The sequence below is a fragment of the Thunnus maccoyii genome, chromosome 22, assembly GCF_910596095.1.
Source record: "Thunnus maccoyii chromosome 22, fThuMac1.1, whole genome shotgun sequence".
Taxonomy (NCBI): Eukaryota; Metazoa; Chordata; class Actinopteri; order Scombriformes; family Scombridae; genus Thunnus; species Thunnus maccoyii.
The window spans coordinates 9,752,514-9,771,608 of record NC_056554.1 but is presented as its reverse complement, the minus strand read 5'-3'; the positions used below and the strand labels follow the sequence as shown (position 1 = coordinate 9,771,608).

At 41.0% G+C, this 19,095-nt stretch overlaps 1 protein-coding gene across 2 annotated transcripts in view; it reads right to left on the bottom strand.

Moving 5' to 3' along the window:
* Nucleotides 1-11,705, bottom strand: part of ppargc1a (peroxisome proliferator-activated receptor gamma, coactivator 1 alpha) — a 277,232-nt gene extending 265,527 nt beyond the window's left edge. The window contains exon 1 of one of the 2 annotated variants that reach the window (XM_042400794.1): nt 11,402-11,705. In XM_042400794.1, the coding sequence (XP_042256728.1) occupies nt 11,402-11,482 (81 nt within the window). In that variant the 5' untranslated portion in view covers nt 11,483-11,705. The remainder of the gene's footprint in view (nt 1-11,401) is intronic. The other variant, XM_042400798.1, reaches the window with a different exon arrangement.
* Nucleotides 11,706-19,095: the final 7,390 nt, after the last annotated feature.

The window sequence follows — 19,095 nt, the reverse complement described above, 5'->3', positions numbered from 1 at the left end:
TGCAAACATGTCAGCAACACACAAATATGCTTATCAGACATTTTATGTGTAAATTTGCAGTGAGAATTGAATGACAGCAAGTTTATGTTGTGAGGCTGTTAGAACATTTTTTTTTAAAAAGCCATTCCCTATGTGGACTAGATTAAGATGAATCCAACATTTTTTTTTTGTTAAATCAGCTCTGTCGCCATCCTGCGCGATATCATCATCCTGTGATGTGAAAAACAAGGCATCGGCAAGCACACAGTTTAAAGCCCAAAGTTAACAGCACTTGGGAGATAAAACAACTTCTCTCGGGGGCTGTGCTGTGCTAAGAAAATGGCAGTCTTCCCTGGGGAGGCCACACCACTGTTTGTTTCTGGAGAAAAACACTACAGGCATCTTTTTAAAGCACCCCCCACTAATCAGAAGTGATCCGTTCACATGTGCTATCCACTTTCCCTCGGGAAGGGCTGGAGAAAAAAAAAAAAAAAAGTGCAGGCTAGTCACAGAAACAAGAAAACAATGGTGGAAATAAACATCCAGAGAGGAAAAAGGGATGAAACATAAACTAGTATGAAGATTGGGTACTAAACATGTCTGTGTATTCCATTTATTTATGCATGTGTGTGCATAAGTGCAAGAAAACCAGAGTAAAAATGCTTCTGCAGAATTTCACGCAAGCTGAATGTAAAAATTTGGCCTGTGGTAGAAAACCAAACAACTCCAAAATAATCCAGCAGTACTGCTCAAGTAAAGAAAAAAAATAAGGATTTAACTGTTTCTATGCACACAAGAGGGCAGAGCGGGCAAACACTCTCTCTGCCTAATGAACACACGACAACTGGATGAAACTATAGCGCCTGGGGCTTGGTGGGTGGGTGGGTGAGTGAGTGTATACAGTAGTTTTGGTGCTTATTCTTTTATTAGAATATGTTCATGTTGGTGCGTAGGTGCAAGCAGGTAAAATAAGCCATCTGTTCATGATTCCACTGAATGCCACCATTCCCCCAACCACCGCTACAAGACAGAGTAAAGGATTCGGTGAGGGTTAAAGTCTAAACTAGACACACGAGGGGGGAATATTAGATTCCTTCTGTTGTGTGCATGTTAGTGTCCTTCCGATTTTCATACCGTAACAGATAGGTATAAATAATTGAGCAGCCTGTTGCCCTGAATAGCCTGAGAGCAAAAGAGAAGAGGGAGGACAGAGGAAAATTAACAGCGATCAGCCCGCTTGCGGCATTTTAAAGTACCACGACATCGTCATAATTAGCTCCACTCTCTAGGAATCACCAGGAATTTCTTCTGCTGGGACAAAAGCCTTCTTACTCTCTCTCTCCCTCTCTCTTTCTCATAATTAAAAGACAGCCTTTACTGCTGCTTACATGAAGAAGCAGTGTGCACCATATTCTCTGTCACTTTAATGACAGCGATAAATGCTATGCTAGCTTTGGCTATTTATACATTTTATGGCACAAATTGTGGCATAAAAAGGGCACAAATCAGATGACAGGACGAAGGACAGCTGCGGCATCATCCCTCCATTAAACGCTGCAAATGGCCAACTGTGGCTCGAGCAGTTAATTAGCCAGAGAGGGCCTAATCAGAGTTTTGGAGCGGTGGTCCTCCCCAGGTAACGCACTAATAGGAGAAGCTTTTGGAGCCACAGATGGAGTAAAGAGTGTGGAAACAGGGTAACTACTGGCTTTGGGCTTCTCTTAGGAGTTTCGAGCAATCGCTTTGACCCAAGACAAACTGGATATTTAGCTGAATTAGTCAACTTTTGAAATATTATACATTATTTTAAAATGATGATGATCTGTATGGAGGCAGTGTAAACTCACACAGTTCATAGTAATAATGATGGGTCATTATCTAGTGGTATAAGGGACTGCTGTGTGATTTTGAGATAGAAAGTATGATGGGAATCAGCACACGACAAGCGCATTGGAGCAGTTGCATCTGGGAGTCAACAGAAGACAGAAGCGAGCACTTGTTCTCTCTTAGTACATGACAACAGCTCACAATGAGGCAAACATTTGCTCAGACAAGACACACAAATGCCATAAACACCCTGAAGTTAACCAGAAAAGCTTTCTGTATGCGTATCAAACAAACAGGTCCCCTAAAATAAAAATCCAACCAGCTCCTGTTGCATAATCTACCAAGCGATCAGCCAGCCAGCACATTCCACAGAGGAGAAAGTGTTAGAGAAGGAGGAAAAGACAAAGAGGAAGAGAGGAAAAAAAGGCAAAAATAAATGAAAGTCAGGTTGTCCTGACTGATGATGTGATGCTGTAAACAGGGGAGCTTTTTTCTAACAATTAAAGAGCGGGGGCTTATTGATTTCCAATGGTGCTCTCAAGTGACTTGCTGGCTGTCACAATGAGGCCCGGGGTAAGGTGACCATGTCTCTGCTCAACGTGATAAACCTTGCATGTCATCAGGTAGGGAGGACGCTGTGTCCCCCTTCCTCACACCACCCCGCCCTCTCTACCTAACAGACTGCCGTTACAGCATTTATCCACGGTGGGCTGTGGAATTATGGGTCGCTTCATTTAGTAATGAAGTCACACAGGAGTTGGCAGGTGCAACCAGCCCGTACCACAGGAGCGGCTGTCAAAGTTAAGAGCTTTTAAGTACAAATATTTAAAGTTAAGGTACACAAATTCCCTACGTGCGATATGAATTTTTCTCTGGACGACACCTTGGTCAGCAAGGCAAGCATGAAGCTCAATGTGCGGCTTTAAAGGCAGCATGGGAAATGGTGGCAACCCAGATGAAGGGTCAACTCCAGTTTTACTCTGGCAATAAACAACCATAAATCACAAGACGGGCTGTCACTCGAGTAGATCCATCATGGACCAATCCGCGACACCTAACACACGCAAGCACGCACACAATTGCTTGTACTGCAGTGAGAAAAACAGAAAAGACCTATGCAGATTGATTGGCTCTTTTAAATGAGTGGCAGAGGGGTTATGTTGATCGATTCCATGGATAATTGACTTATTCTAGTGTTGTTAGAAGTGGAGTAACGACTACATGTCAGTGCTGTGATGTGACACATCCCGCGGGCATCTTTTTCTAGACATGGCTTGGAAAGTGAGACAGGAAGTTGAGAACATTGTGATGGAATTGTCCTCTCCTGAGGGATATTGTGTTAAAAAAGGTTTGGTAGGCAAATTGTGGCCAGAGATCACAACAATAAGCTTGTAAGAGACACCTGTAGCGACTAGAAACCATGGGAAACTTCGAAATTTGCAAAGCTTATTCGTGCTGAGTCTCATATTAAGTCCTGGCTGAAATGCTTGCTGCATATAAATATTCTTAATTGTCACTTGGAGGAAAAGTTGATTGGAATTTTTATGGCTAAGACATCAGCCAAATGGAGAGGCTTCTCATTTTATTTTCCTACACCTCTGTCGGCAAGTTGCCATTCTCTCAAGTCCAGACCAATCAATGAATGAAGTTGTTACTTGAGCATTAAATGCAAATCCATGGAGGAGTTGTAGTTCATATTTGGAATCCTTCCCACTTTGTGACACAGCAATTCACAGCTGTTTAGAATTGTAGGTTGGCACCAGGAAAAAAAAAAAAAAAAACGTGAAAACAAAAATTACAGAAAAGGAAATGCCCAGAAATACTACTACAAATTTGCTTCTTACAGATTTATGAGAAGATATGAGACAGAGAAAGGTCCAGAAAATGCCAAATCACTTGTGAGTGAAGTACCCCTCCCCTATGGTAACATTCAGCCAGCTTTATTATGCCAAGAGGTGGCCACTGAGTAGGGGAAAGGACACTGATGATGCATAGAATGCAAAGCGAGTTTTAATTATTCTTGGGAAAAGAGCACAAGCCCTTGGCTTGTTTACCACTTTACCGGAAACAGCTTATGATTGCTTTGTAATTATCTCCTAGATAATGTAAAATTTACCCCCCACCCCCTTTCCGTCCACTCCTTTCCGTAGAACACCACGCAAAAGTGATCAAGCATTTATCATTTAGCCCAAATGTTTTAACTTTTATTTGGGGGAGGTGGATGGAGTGCTAATAGATTATGGGTAATGAAGCAGCACCAGCAGTAACACAAATAGGCCTCGTTGTGAAAGACACAGGCTAAGGCACGCCTGTGCTGGGATAATCAGTCTCTCTTTTGTCTCATGATAAGCTGAGAGCCTAACCTTCACCCAAAGAGCACATCATTTCCCCTCTGTGAGACTTAATGAGACATTAGCCATACTAACAAATGGTGGACGAGAAAGTGAAAGTGACTTTCCAGGTAAAGGCCGTTTGCCTGACCATAATCAGTCCCCAAGTGCAGCTAAAAGATGGAAACAACTCTGAGTCTCCGTCTCAACAGCTTGCTGTGGCTTTTATGACGGGCCTCCCAGGGCCCATCGAATGGCATGTAATGTCTTAATATCCCTCAAATAGAACAGGTAATCTGCTTTTGTTGTCGGCTACTCTGCTGTGATACAGAGAGAGCAGTTTGTCCATTTTAGCTTGTGATTCTGTTTAGGTGTAGCACAACACTTTAACAAAAAAAACTATTGCCTGTCAACCTGGGTATGTATGTAAAGCTTATGGTTTACCTATTGTATCGAGAAAATTTGTTTTTTAGGCTAACCTTCACAAAGCAATACTGTTCACCACTATCCTTTACTGGGAAGCAAGGAAACTGCAATCATTTCAATCACATTTTAGATCATATCAACATTCATCTGGCATTACTGAAACATTGAATCATGCATTAAGTAGTTTTCCTTTTGAGAAATAGAGTGGTTTGGAGATATGGGACTAAAGACACAGTGGTAGATGGATAAAGAAAGGAAGTGACGAGCGAGTGCGTGAAGGGGCCCTGTTCCCCCCGCCGGGCCTCCCAGCTCAATTAGCTCAGCTCATCCCAGCTTTCTGCTGATGGGGAAAATCAGCAACACCACACTGACCATACAGTCCAGGGAGTCTAGCCTGTTAGTGAGTGAATGAGTGAGTCAGTCTGCACATTATGTGTCTGTTCATGTCTCACATGCAGATTTTTTTGCATTTGTGTACCTTGAGTGTGTGTGTGTGCGGATATGTGTGGGCTGTCTCATCTCGGTTAGACTGGAGCCCCACAGTGCTCTCTGTATCAAAACACCTGAACCAATTAGGCTACACTCGCGAAAAAAAAAAAAAAAAATATCCCTAAAGCCATTTACAGTAATGTCACACACAGTCATGCAAAACTTAATAAGGAAAGTTTGTCTGGATTCACTTATTGAGATTAGAGAAATGAACTGGAGGGAGACCAAAACCAAAAAGTCTGAGTTATGGATTACAAGAAAGGTTATATTCCAACACTTTTCTGCCAACAACTCTAGGCCAAGAAACTTCTTTATGTCTAAATAAAACCCACCTTGACTTGAACTCTGTCAGCACTGAAAATTCAGGAAACAGTCACTAACAAAAAAAAAAAGCACGTATAAAAACTTTTTCTTTACTTCTTTGGCAATTGAACTCTGAATCGTCCTGAGAACATTTTAGCACGGCGCTGTCCAAACACTGAAGGTACTGTAGGTGGGGTCTGCATGTGAGATGTAGTGCATAAATCATTGAGATGGCTCCCAGACGTGCTTTCAGGATGTCCTGAAGTAAAAAAAAAAAAAAAGGCCAAGATCTGAAGGAGAAATGCCATTGCTATATGACAGTATTTGGAGGTAGGGGCTGGGACCTTTTCAGAGATGTGATGCACACGCGTGTCTCAAAGGCAAAGTGAGATGGAAATGAGCACTCAGTGTTGCTAAAAAAAAAAAAAAAAAAAAAAAAAAAACGTGACTGAAATTGCTTGGCCAGCACAACTCAAGGCCAAATCTATTTAATCATGGAATAAGGACAGTTCACAAAAAGGCAGCGTAATATTCCTGCATAAAAACTGCTGCCCGTTCCGCCTCACCTGTGCACGCCTCACAATTTACCTGACAACACAAACTCACCTCATCCGATGCTGTAACTCTTCCCAGAAATGATTAAACCTCTCACACACACACGCTCAAGCCTGCCTTAAAATCTAGCCGAGAATGCTGCAGTGCGCCAAGTAACTAGCTAAACAAACAAAGTAAATACGCTGATAATAGCGATGATAACATCCAAGGCGAAATGAAAGGATGAAGGTCAGTAATTGGGAGAAGGTGGGGAGATAGAAGCATGGTGTGGTTTGTTTTTCTCCTGGCAGGGGTCCATCTGGGCGCGTGCGGCGGGCTCCGGGGCGGTGTAGGAGCACGTCTGTGCAGAGGTTAAGAAAAGCAATTAATCGGCAGTGGAGATAATCAAAGGAACCTCCCCCTCCAGACACCTTGGTGGGGGAGGAGGAGAGTTAGAGGGGAGGAGAGAGAAATGGAGAGACAGACAGAGAGGGAGATGGGAAAATACTTGTTTACAGGCACTTCTGGCGTGATCAAAAAGCACAGGGGTTCAGCGTTGCCACCGGGGCCCTCCGTTTCAGGTGGAATTGATAACACTTCAGATGTACAATTCAATGTTTGTGAGAGTACTTTTACCTCCCGGTGAGAAGGCAAGGATTTTTCACAGTCTAAGCTGCATTTCCTTTCATCTCAGATTTTGCAAGGTATCAACAGATTGTCAGTGGTGAGGAAGACATTTTCCCACACATAATCAAAGAATGTAGTCTGAAGTGTCTGCACTCTCCCTGCTATGATGCTGATTCAGACAGCGAGAAGGCTAGAAAACAAGATTCATATCTCTTGAAACTAATATTGTGATTACATGAATTTATCTGTGAAACAAGCACCTCACGGAGACATGATGAAGACTGAAAATGAAAGCTATTCCATCAAAGGGCGCCACTATTCTTCTTTTTCTCTCCCTCTCAACTAACCAGTATGTGCTCGTCAATGTTGTAGAAAGAAAAAAAAAAAAAATCTCCTGTTGGAAAATTTGTACATTAGATTTTCCACATGAATCATTTTATTGGTCCGTGGGGAATCAAAGCTTGTTGCTCCCTCTGGTGGCTCACATCTCCCTTTGGAGTTAGAATAACAGTCCGCTTCTTATGGTTATGATGTGGTCACCAAAACCTGCTTCAGTCTCTGCTAAGAAACCCTGCCCATCTCCTCAACTTTGTGCAACAACTGCACAGTTAAATCTTTAAAAATGACCGTGGAGACGGAGTTACAGCTACATCTGAGGACGGCATCACACTTGGGCATTGGCATGTCAGTATAAATAAGTACATAGTGCCATGTTGCAATGATGTTGCTGTTTTAATTATTTAAAAAAAACTGTTGTCCATCCCCCTCCAAGCAACAATAAACCATTGAAGACACTGCATTTGAAAACTGAAGCTTCATATTCTATATACACATTACAGTTAGATCTGAGTACAGATTATAAAAGTCATCATCCTCTGTTTTAGTACCCATGTAACCCTTCAAAAAATATCCCACACTGAAACAAGTGGCGGTAAAATATAGCCATAGGATCCGTTTAGAGTGTGTAAACATCTTGCAACACTGGCAGACTGTTAGCAGGTCAGCGGTGAGTAAGTGGCAGCACTTTCACAAAGTCTTGATTAGATAATTACCCATCCATATCTTGGCAATATGTTGCATGGGAACAACATGGTTCTCATTAAACCACCGACAGGCCCTGCTCCTGTGGGTTGCTATCAAAAGCAAGGTGTTCAGCAGGCACACACACACACACTTGTTGATTAAAAAAAAAAAGATGTGCCAACATGGAAATTAGATATACTCCTTGGGGGTAGTTGTAAGAGGTGGGAGTAGTTCTCGGTACACAGTGCAGGATCATGGACTGAAACCATGTCAAACAGTAAGTGAGTTTCAAGAACATGGATTAGGTATTAAGACTGCTTAATTTCTTCCTGCATTTGTGCCTTTTAATCCTGTTTAGAATGACCACTTCACCTCATATGACATTTCTTATCACCGCTACCAGGCATCTTCAGGAGCTGATACACATGGGCTAAATCAATCCAAAATCAATCACTGCTGCACTATTTGCCACCTATGGAATAAGCTACTTCAAATGTTGTTGATAGTTGTCTCATACAGTTTATTTTTTGACATTATGTCACGTTAGCTTGCGCTTGTAGGATAATTCGAGTAAATAGGGTCTCATAACTGTCACTAGTCAGTGAGTACATGGTGATTGGGGATTTTTCTTCTTGAAAAATGACTTAAAACTATTAGGCATCAAAGTAGTTCCTGACTAATTGATTAACTGACTATTTGTTTCAGCTGTAGGTGAGAACTAAGTGTCACTCGCGCATCCAGAAGCATAACAGTATGGTGAGAGAGAACAGAGAGGCCCAATCGACCAATGACTAACATTTAAAATATGAACTTCTGCTGTCATTCAACACGGAGCACGTCATTCTAAAGTCCCATATTTAAATGTTTTTATCCCTTCCCTCCACTAAACGTTCACATTCAAGCTACTCACTCATTACTTAGTGAAAAAAAAAAAGCGAGGAAGTGAAGTGCCTCGTATGGATCAAATACTGTACATAAGAGCACACACAAAGGAGCTTTCATTTAACCAAGCCACTGAGTGAGTAATAACGCAACTTGAGCCTTGCTGTGATGAAACATGCTGCAGGCAAAAGCAGACACATAAAAAAAACTAAAAAAAAACGCATTAGTCCTCACTGCTTCTGAGAGCACGCTGTGTTACCTACAGCTTTTTAAAAAAAAAAAAAAAAAAAAAACGTCTTGAATGATAGGCTTCACCCTTTTGAGCCGGACTGCCAAGTGCTGGCACGCTTTTTGTCGAGACAAACTGAATACATTGCTTTTGAAGAGTGGCGAGGGCCGTGCAGGGATTGGAGCCCGGAATTCTAAAAAGACATGCACAAAATGTGTGATGAAACTTTCAGCACCATGGACAGCAGCCCTGGAGTAGCCTGACGAGGAGGGGAGAGGAGAGGAGAGGAGAGAGAGGGGGGTTGAGAAGCAGAGAGCAGAGGAAAATGACAACAGAGATTGGGTAAAATAAGGCATTAAGTTCATTTGTTAATTAAGCAAAAGACGTCATCCTCTTCACACCGTGTATTTCGGCTATCCCGGTGTCTGCTCTTCTCAAAAGTGGAAGCACTCACCCCAAAACTGCTTGCACGCACACACGCTCCTGCGGCAAGTACCCAGCTTTTCCAGTTTTTCCTCCGTCTCTGTGTCTTAGGCTGAATAATGCAGGGCCTTTACCCAGCGCTCAAGCATGAGTAGATAATCTGGCCACAAGGACAGGCTGTGTCAACATTTCCCTTTACTCGCTTATTTATTTATTTACCCACCAGCCGTCGGACTTGGGGAGGGCACGGGAGGCAATGTGCATGGCTAACAACACGCTGGCTGAGAGGATGACCTGCTTTCAGAAGGTTTTTTTTGTTTTGTTTTTTTAATATGGAGGGAGTTTTAAGGGGAAGAGTGAAGACTGTAAAACACTGAATTTGAGAGATTACATGCAAGCTTTTTTTTTTTTTAAGGAGACTGGAATTCTTTTGAACCATCCATATGATACTGAAATATGCAACCAATGATCCAAAATGCTCATCACAGTTTCCCAGGACCCAAGGTAACATTTCAAATTGCTTGTTTTGTCTGCAAACTCAAATACATTCATTTTAAGGTGATATATTACTGAGAAATCCTCACATATGAGAAGCTGGAACAAGAAAACATGAATTAACTGAATATCAAAATCATTGGCGATGTAGTCTGCTGTCAGTCAGTCAACTAAATGTTTCAGCACTACAGAAATGTATAAAATAGAGCTTTAAATCTTGAACCACAATATAACAACTTATGTCCCAACACTCATGTTCTAATTTTCCTGGTTTACATTGTTCTAATTGAATCGAAAGCATGTTTTTCATTTGCCACAACTTAGAACAATGAAGTAAAGCCGTGGACTTCCCTGTGATTGAGTAGAACACAAAGAACGGACGTGAACAAATCTACACTGCTAAGTCAATTCTGGATTTAAGTGTCGCAAGTTTGTAAAATGTGTGGCTCACAATCGACGTGCCAAAAATCCATTTAGCTGCAGAATCGGCTGAGGCTTAACTGTTACACATTTTTAAATGCCATTCACAATGACTTTGCAATTTCTGAATCATGTTTGGGCTGGCTTTTGTTTCCTGTGCCTAAATAACTGTTACAACATGACTCTTAGCACAGCCAGTGGCAAGCTCGGGCTTTAAGAGCCTAATCCTCTTTAATTTGTGATTACTTGTAATTCAAAATGGTAGCCCACTAAACCACGGGAGATTTATTGTTTAAATGTCCTCCTCCACTGTATTGCAAAGTGGAAACTGATAACGGAAATAAATATCCTGTATATATATATCCTGAGCTCTCATGGTGGCATTCAAGTTAAGTGCCATAAAAATCACTGTACAAATATTTTGGCATCAATCATTGAGCATAAATTGCTAAATAGCTCAGAGCCCTCTTAGCATTCATAGAGAAGGATTTCATTGGCATTCTTGTGGCAGATGACTTGAGCTCACACAAATTAGAATGTGAGAATTAAGAGGGATTTCATACAGTACCATAAAGTGTATTTTAAAGGCAGAACTGATTAAGCTTGAGGAGTAGAGGGGGGGTGGTGGGGTGGTGGTGGGGTGGTGGGGTGGAGGGGGGGATCTCCAAACAGACAGTGCCGCTCTGATGTGTGAGAACAGGCCCAGGATCAAAGTGCTCAGCATCCCGCCTCTCCTCAAGTAAACTCAAAGTTTGAATCAGCTGATTTGAAAACCCCACCTGGCCACCCAGGGGTGACAGGACACAGCGGTATAAAAAAAGAGTGTGTCTTATGATCATCAGTCCACATAATACTGGAATCTCAGTTCACTTCAAAAGGAATGCAAAGTTTGTGTTTGCCTCTAATTTATTGATAGAAATCCTGGCATAAGATTTATTTTGTCTACTAGGTTAATTCATTATTGATCTCAAGGGCGGGATGTTTGAGCCTTTACAGAGAGCTGTATGGAGGTTCAGGAAGGCAACCTCTAAGAAACAAAAAAAAAAGTAGTTTGGAGACATTGAGGAGGGGGGAGTGTGTGGGGAGGTGAGGGGGGGGGTCTTAGTCGGCTACTTTTCCGTTTAATTAGAAGTGTAATGTCATGCTGTAAAAGTTGTTGGACAGACCTGACTGTAAAACACAAGCAAGGAGGGGAGAGCTGAGCAGGAAGTTCATTAGACTAATTAAAAGAAAATCAAGTTTGTGAAGTTGCCGCTCTCACCTCATGTGCTGACTCACTGAGAACACCCTTTACAACTTATTACCTCTTTTCTTTTTATCAGAGCTTCTTTTTTTTTTTTATATAACAGATAACAGACAGGTTTATTTTTTGCTGAAATTGATATTAGTGTTATTGGAGAGAGTGGTGTCCTACCTGCTCGTAGCAATTCTCCCAGGTGAGGTTGAGGAGGCAGGAGGAGAACAGCTCATCTTCGGTCCGGGCATAACCGTCCATGGTGTGTGTGCCAGCCGCGTAGCTTCGGGTGGAGGAGTCTGCGCAGTTGTTCTGTTGCAAACGGAGATTTTTTTGTATATGTGTGTGTCTTTTATTTAAGTCTTCCCTCGACGAGTCTTCTTCTTCTTTCCACGTCTGTCTCTCTCTCTCTCTGCCCCGCTTGCTTCTTCGTCCGGCGCCGTGGTAGCTATCAAACGAACAGCGGCTCGTGTGCTGGCTGCTGCTTCCCCCCCCTCCCCTCCCACCCCCCTTTTGTCACGTGGGCGCCTTCCCCCAAAATACAGAGTGGGATGCTTGCGAGTGAGATGGTTCCCAAAGTGGGGTCCGCGGACCCGCCTGAAGGTATCAAGTCAGGGTGAAGAGTGCCCCCAAAAGAATGTGGCATACTTTAGTTTAAAGTCCCCCTCCACTCAAAAATCAACCAATCAATCAATCAACCAATCAATCAATCAACCTTTATTTATACTCAAGAGATCATTGAGGGGTGACCCTCATTTACAATGCCATAGTGTTAATTACAAAAGAAAAGAAAAGGAAAACAACAACAAAGAGATGTAGAAAGAGAGAAAAGGCAACACCATAATTAGCTAATAAAAAGTCATTAAAACGCTCAGATTAGGCGAGGTAATTTGATAGATTAAAGATAATTAAATTGTAAAATAAAATACAGTTATGTAAGACAATTGCAAGTAGAGGTTGGGAGGTTTAATATAAAGTTTCTTAACTGTCCAAAAGATATAAATATTGATTTTGAGTTGGTGATGTATTTTGTTCCAGGAATCAGGTGCATTAAAATTAAAAGCAGACCTAACTCATGAAGCAGGAGTCAGTCAGTAGAGCAGGTCTGATAGAGACCGTCTGAGTAACAAAGCAATCCGAAAGGTAATATGGTCATTTTCCAATAAGGGCTTTGTAGATAAAAGAAGGATACCAGGAAGTATTCCATCTCTCTTGGAGAGAAAATACAAAGAATACAAAGTAGAAAAAAAATAAATAAATCTCAAGACAGGGTGACAGACAGAGTCCAGAAGTTTAAGAGTGGAAGAGAACGTGTGTCTGTAGACTGACATGAAAACTGCTTCAACAACCCCTTTCTCTACAAAAAATAAAGTGTTTTTCTTCTTGTTCCCACAGTTAGATGTTTGAGTTTCCTTGTACAGAATGATGTACAGTATGTGCAGAGTTTGACACTAGAAGATTGTTTTCACATTCATCTGCTGAAGGGGGAAGCGTTTCTCTGCGCTCATTGAAAATCCAGTTTGAAAGGGTGTGCCCAGGAGCAGGATTTGTGACATCACAAGCCAGTCCTTGTCCAATATTGAACTTACACGCAGGTGAATTGGTAACTTGAAGCCTCCAGTGCACACACACACATACTGAGAACAGACTTTACAATGAAGTAGGAGACATCTTATGTCCAGCAGTTAAACTTTAGATATGAAATATATTTGCATATTCATAGATTCTGGAATTTTTAATAAGGGAGAAGGATGAGATGTCATTTTATGGATTTTATCAAGATAATTGAACTTTTTTTTTGTGGAAAAACCATATCAGACACAAATTTGCCTATTATTCAAAGCAGTGTGTTTTATGTACATCTTAAAACATGTCTGGAGGGGATCTTTAACTTTTTTCACTCCGTATCTCAATGAGTGGATGTGAAAAAAGGACTGTTGCTGTCATTATTGCTTACAATACTGTTCCTCCTGTAGGCTAATTCAATTCATCTGCTGCCTCCGCTACACCCACAGTTCAATAGCTACACTAGCTGTCCACTTGCTACTCCATATGCTATTACCTGCTGTACACAATGAGCATAATAGTTTACTCCTACGTTGAGATTTCGACACTTAGGTTTCATCTTCATTTTGGCTATGTGCAATTTACGCAGCTTTGGCACTTCTGTTTTTTACATCAGAATAACATCTATAATAACTTGTGACTTCTCTTAGATTTTAGCCATTTGACATGGAATGACTTGATATCCTCCCCAAGCCCAAAGACAGAAAATGATGTTATAAAATAAGTGTGCAGCAAATAAACTCTCCCTGACAACAGGTATACTTTGAATCAGTTTGACAGCAGCCAATCACTTTGCACAAGTTGGTGGTGAAAGATGCTTTAGGCCAGAGGATTGACAACAGCTAATGTCTTGTTTGGTAAAAACCAAAAATGGATGGCAACATTCAGCTCAGATAGCACAAATGATTTTGTGTCACAGGACGCAAAATGTTTTTAAATGTTAAAGTGATAAATACATTTTTGTAAGACGCATTCATTATTTCTGTAAAATCACTATACTGTTATTAAAAATTTAAAGGCACATGATGACCTGTTTAGGACTCAAAGGACAAAGTTTTGAATTTTGTTTGGTCTTTTATCATATAGAGAAATATATATATATGCAGTATATATAATTCTCTATACCTGTTATTGAATTTAATTCCCTACACACCAATAGTGCACTCACACAGGTGTTTGATTAGACCTCTTCTTATAGCACTGTGCGGAGATGCATATTGTGCTTGATCGACATGTCTCTCACTCTCCTGATAATTTTAATGCACCTGATACCTTTTACACCTTTATCATCTTTATTATTAGTACACAGAGAATGATGACTTCATCTAATTCCCAGCATAGCTCTGTTCAGCTTCAACCTGAGCAGAGGTCTAATTGGCCTCGCTGTGGGTATGCAAGACCTTCAATAAAGATGAAAGTTAAAATGTTACATCTAACTTTACTTCTTTCATTAAGTAAAAAGCTCCGTTTTTATCACTTTTAGAATCTAGACTGAGCTATACCTCATTCTCTTCTCACTATACTTTCTTACAATTTTATCTGTAAAGTGCGATGGTCAGTAATATCATACATTATAATAATTTCATTTACTAGCTGACTAGCTTATTAGGCTATAACTGAAGGTTTGCTGACTACATTTGGCACAATTAACAAACTGCAAATTGAACACATAGTCCCTCACATTGTTGCCTCCATGAGACTGGTGCTTTAATGCAGCTTCAAAATTGCTCCCCAACACGAGCCCTGCTGGTTTTATTGTAGCCATGTTGCCTTCGAGAGGCTGATTTACACCCGAGACATCGGGTGCAGGCAGTAAACTTACTGGTAGGATAGAAAAGCAATTATCTGGAGCCATGACCAGTACAATCTGAGGAATCCCAAATCAAATTGTACACCTAAAGATTTATAAACTAATTTGATCAAAAGTTGGCAAAGAATTACCCACATTACTGGCACGCCGTTCCAATTAGCCTGAACTTCTATAGGATTAAATAGGAGCTGTGCAATACATCTACAGTACAGTATGCACCTGTACATAAACCTACTAAAGCACTACATAGTAGAGCCTTCATTTGTAACAATGTGGCTCATGCATGAGATTTGTATAAGATAAAAGCATCAGCTGCATGTAAATGTTGAAATCAATACGAGTTATTGCAGATGATTAAAAGATATTTGATGCTGATGTAAATATAACTTTTTTTGCAACATTTTGACATCAACTTTGCCTTTAAATTGTTGCCTTGTTTTGTAGTGTTTGATTGCATTTTAATTGTTCTATTAGTCACATAAAACTAGGAGATGTGAGTGATGATCAAGCCCATTATGATGGAATGTAAATCATGCTTAAAATGAAAAGCCTGTCTGATTAAAGTTGAATTATATTAGTACAGCTTTACATAAAAAAAACACTAGTTTGAGAAGATGTGTCAAACATTTGAATAATTGCTAAGCATTGAAGAAAACCTTCTTCCTTCAGAACAAAACTAGTGCAATATGTACTAGAGAATGTGTGTTATCCACGTGCAGCCATGCTGAGCACAGAAAATCTTTTCACTTCTCTACAAACTGTTACGAGGGGAGCTGCTAGCAGAGCTCATTTGGAGAGCTGTCTTTTAAGCGCACTGTTTATCGTTGACGTGAGACCCGTGCGGTTAGATGGGCCTTTTGTTCATCAGTTTTCTTTGCTGTCCTCCTTGTTTGATCAGACACGTTTGCCACGCATGATCTGCACCCGTTTGAAGTGTGGTCAATTGGCACAGCGCTGTGCGTTTTCTTCTCCTGCAGGAAGTGTCAAGAATACACTGCAGTAGTGAGAGTATAGAAAGACAGAAAATGACAGTGAATGTTCCCTGTAGTGATTGTCTATAACCCAGCTCTCAAACAGCTCATTCTCATGAGCCTTGTTAACAGTGTCAATACTGTAAATTATGTAATGAAAATACATGAAATCGCCTTTGACAAGCCAAAAGGATTGTGTTTGGGTTGCATATTTTAATTGAGATGTATTATAGGTTTGAAAAAATGTATGGTAAACCAACTCAGTGCCTTGAAAGAAAGCAAGGCCTGATGTGGAGGTAGGAGGAAAAGAATGATGCAAGCAAAATGAAGAGCGGTTTGTTCTTTAGCCTTATCTGTCACCATCAACCATAATCTGTCCTGTGCTGTAGATTAATTTAAAGATTATGGAGTGTCATACATTTGCACAGCGCAGGGGAGTGCCAAGGCACAAGAGAAATCACAAATCGTATAGCCGGCTTCTTTCTGAATATATGGCACAGTTCAGCTCGTCTGTAGCTACACTTGCGCCTGTATCTTCTTGTGGTCTTTCTCTGATCTGTTTCTTTTTCTGCCCAGTGACCATGAAAGCTTTTCACTGAATCAAATCAACAGCCTGAGATAATTCAGTGTGACAATGTAGCAATTGTGTTAGTGCGATTTTATGTTGGGATACTTCTATCATTCACACGTATCTCATGAAGGCTGCGGGGAGTGAAATTGGGTGAAAGTTCATGGCAAATCTGGTGGCGTTGTGGGAGAAATAAATGAAGTCAAATCAAATATTGTTTCCCTCTGCCTACAGGTAGTGGCCGCACATTGCTGCACAGGTGCCTTCACTAGTCGCGTGATTCATTTCAAACTGGCAGCCCATTTTAAACATGCAGTCTACATGCCACATCTCCCCTACATAACCAATCTATCAAGCCTAACCCGGCGGTACGTGCATATACTCCCATATCACAGAGTAGGCTGGAAAGCAACTGTCATAGATGGCATGATTGAATTGTTCCCTTGCACTGTCACCAGAGGGGCTATTACTTCAAATTAGCATACAAATTCAAACCAGGACAGATGGATTTGTCACATTCCAGTCACCATCTTCCTGGAAGATTGGCTGTGCTTGTGCTGCGCGATGGAGATAAGACACCTGTCTCGGCTCCGATTGGTGGCGGCCCTGGTGGGGGGAAAAGGACCGGTGTGGGATGGGAGGAGGACCGGGTGGGTGGATGGATTTCCTGAAACGCTGAGGTGTTCTGCAATAAACTTCCCCTACCCACAGTCTCAAATGATGATGAGGCACCATCCAGGACTCTGTGGGTGGTAGGAGATTGAGCTGTAGCGAGCTGGTGATTCACACTGTTTGGAAACACGCTGAGCAATACCTGTCTGGTATTTGTTTGTGTTTGCTACTTTTGGTGAGTTACTGTCGAAGGGCCACATAAAACGGACCATAGGATCAGCACATGATGTTGGGTGTGTCAGGAACAGCTGTGAGAGGAAATATACAGTATCTACTTGTGCGACTCAGCTCTGCATATCTTGGTCCTTAAATAACTTTTCAGCTTTGAAAGAGCTACACAATAGGTGAGCAAAAAAATCTCATTCCAACTTTGTCAGAAATTCAACTTGAATAATATCCAAGAATTTCTATGTATGAACATCTGGCCACCAACTACAGAGACATGATTAAGCACAGGGAGTAAGACCGCATGCTCTCGTTGTGTAGCCTCCTATCAGACACTAACAAAATACAACTTGGAGACATAATGATTTTCATTTGTAATTATGGCAGCATGAATCAATGAGAAGTATTGAGCATGAAAAACTGTTCTTACCTCAGGATCAATTCCATATAATTTCCAGATCAGCTCAAACTAATGGGTTTTCTATTGGTTTCACTTTGGAGAGAGACTAATCTCTCTGGCACTATTTTGCGGTTCTGTGTATGTTCTCCAGCAAAAGGCCATCCACTTAAAAACTTGTCTCCCAACAGTCCAAAAATATTAAATCATACATGCTAATTTCCTGACTTAGCATATTACACAATCTGCTGGCTTAATTTAAAACTCCCATAGCAGGTCTAGTATCTCTGCCTGTCTACTTCCAGACACTACAGAGATTGTGGAAAAACGCTTACGGTCTCATTTTTGCCTCCGTCCTTTGGTCAGTGTTATGTATGTACTTTGCCAATTGATGTTAGGTTGAGATGAAGAGCCGAGAAAGGTTACACTGATTTCATGCTGTGCACCTGCACAAAAAGAAATTTGGATTAGAGGCAGTTAAATAAATTGCCTTTTTTAAGGTGATGTAATGATGCTGATAACAAAATGAGGTCTTTGTTTTGCATTTGTCATTGCGCCTACTGCCTTAAGGTATAGCTCAAATTTAGCAGATAAGAGTAATATTAACTATTACTCTTACTATTTCTTTTACATACTTTCAACACTTCCACGCAGAATAGTCTGTTTCAGGGAAGTATAATGATTGGAAAATCCCATTGGAAAAGCACAAAATTCTAAAACATGCCAATTTTACTGTTAGCCACGCTAGCGGCTCTGTTGGTGGCAACGTCAGTCAATTGGTCCAGACTGAAATATCTCAACAGCTATTGGATGCATTGCCATTGGTGCAGATATCCATGATGCCCAGGGGATGAATCTTAATGACTTTGGTGAACCCCTGTCTTTTCCTCTGGCATCACCATGAATCAGAATTTCGTGGTTTTGAGTTTAATATCTCAACCAGTATTGGATGGACTGCCAGTTCCGTACAGACATACATGATCCCCATAGAATGAATTACTATAGCGTTGGGGATCCTCTGACTTTCATCAGGTCAAAATATTTGTCCAATACTTTCCATTAGCCTCATCTGTACTTTGATTTAGTACTAATTAGCAAATGCATGCTAATATGCTAGACCAGTGGTTCTAAAAGTGGGGTCGAGGGTCCTTGAGGGGGTTCCAGGGGCTCTCCAGCAAAAAGGGGAATAATTTATTTTCACTATAATTCCATCCATAAGTAACACAATGACAGAATGTGTGACTATTTTGGTCATGGGTTTCATACACTTTCTCTGATAAAACATCTAAAGGCAAAAATTTTATCAAATGGGGGTCCATAGTCTAATTTGTATCAGTTTAGGGGTCCTTGACATGAAAAAGGTTTGAGAACCCCTCGACTATACTAAGATGGTGAACATGGTAAACATTATACCTGCTAAACATAAGCGTGTTAGAATTGTTATTGTGAGCATGTTAGCATCCTGATGTTAGCATTTAACTATAAGTGTAATGTGAATACAGCTTCACAGAACTGCCAACGTGGCTGTGGACTCTATCGACATGTCACCAAATCCATATTAAGCACTAAATCTAAACTAAACCTTTTGAATATGTAATGTGTTCACACTGGAAAAATTCAAATGTACTTAAAACAGACAGACTGCATACTAAATACGGGGGATAACGGACCTGCTCTTAGCTGGGGAAAAAATTAAGAATTTTGTGATGAGACGGTTTCAGAAAG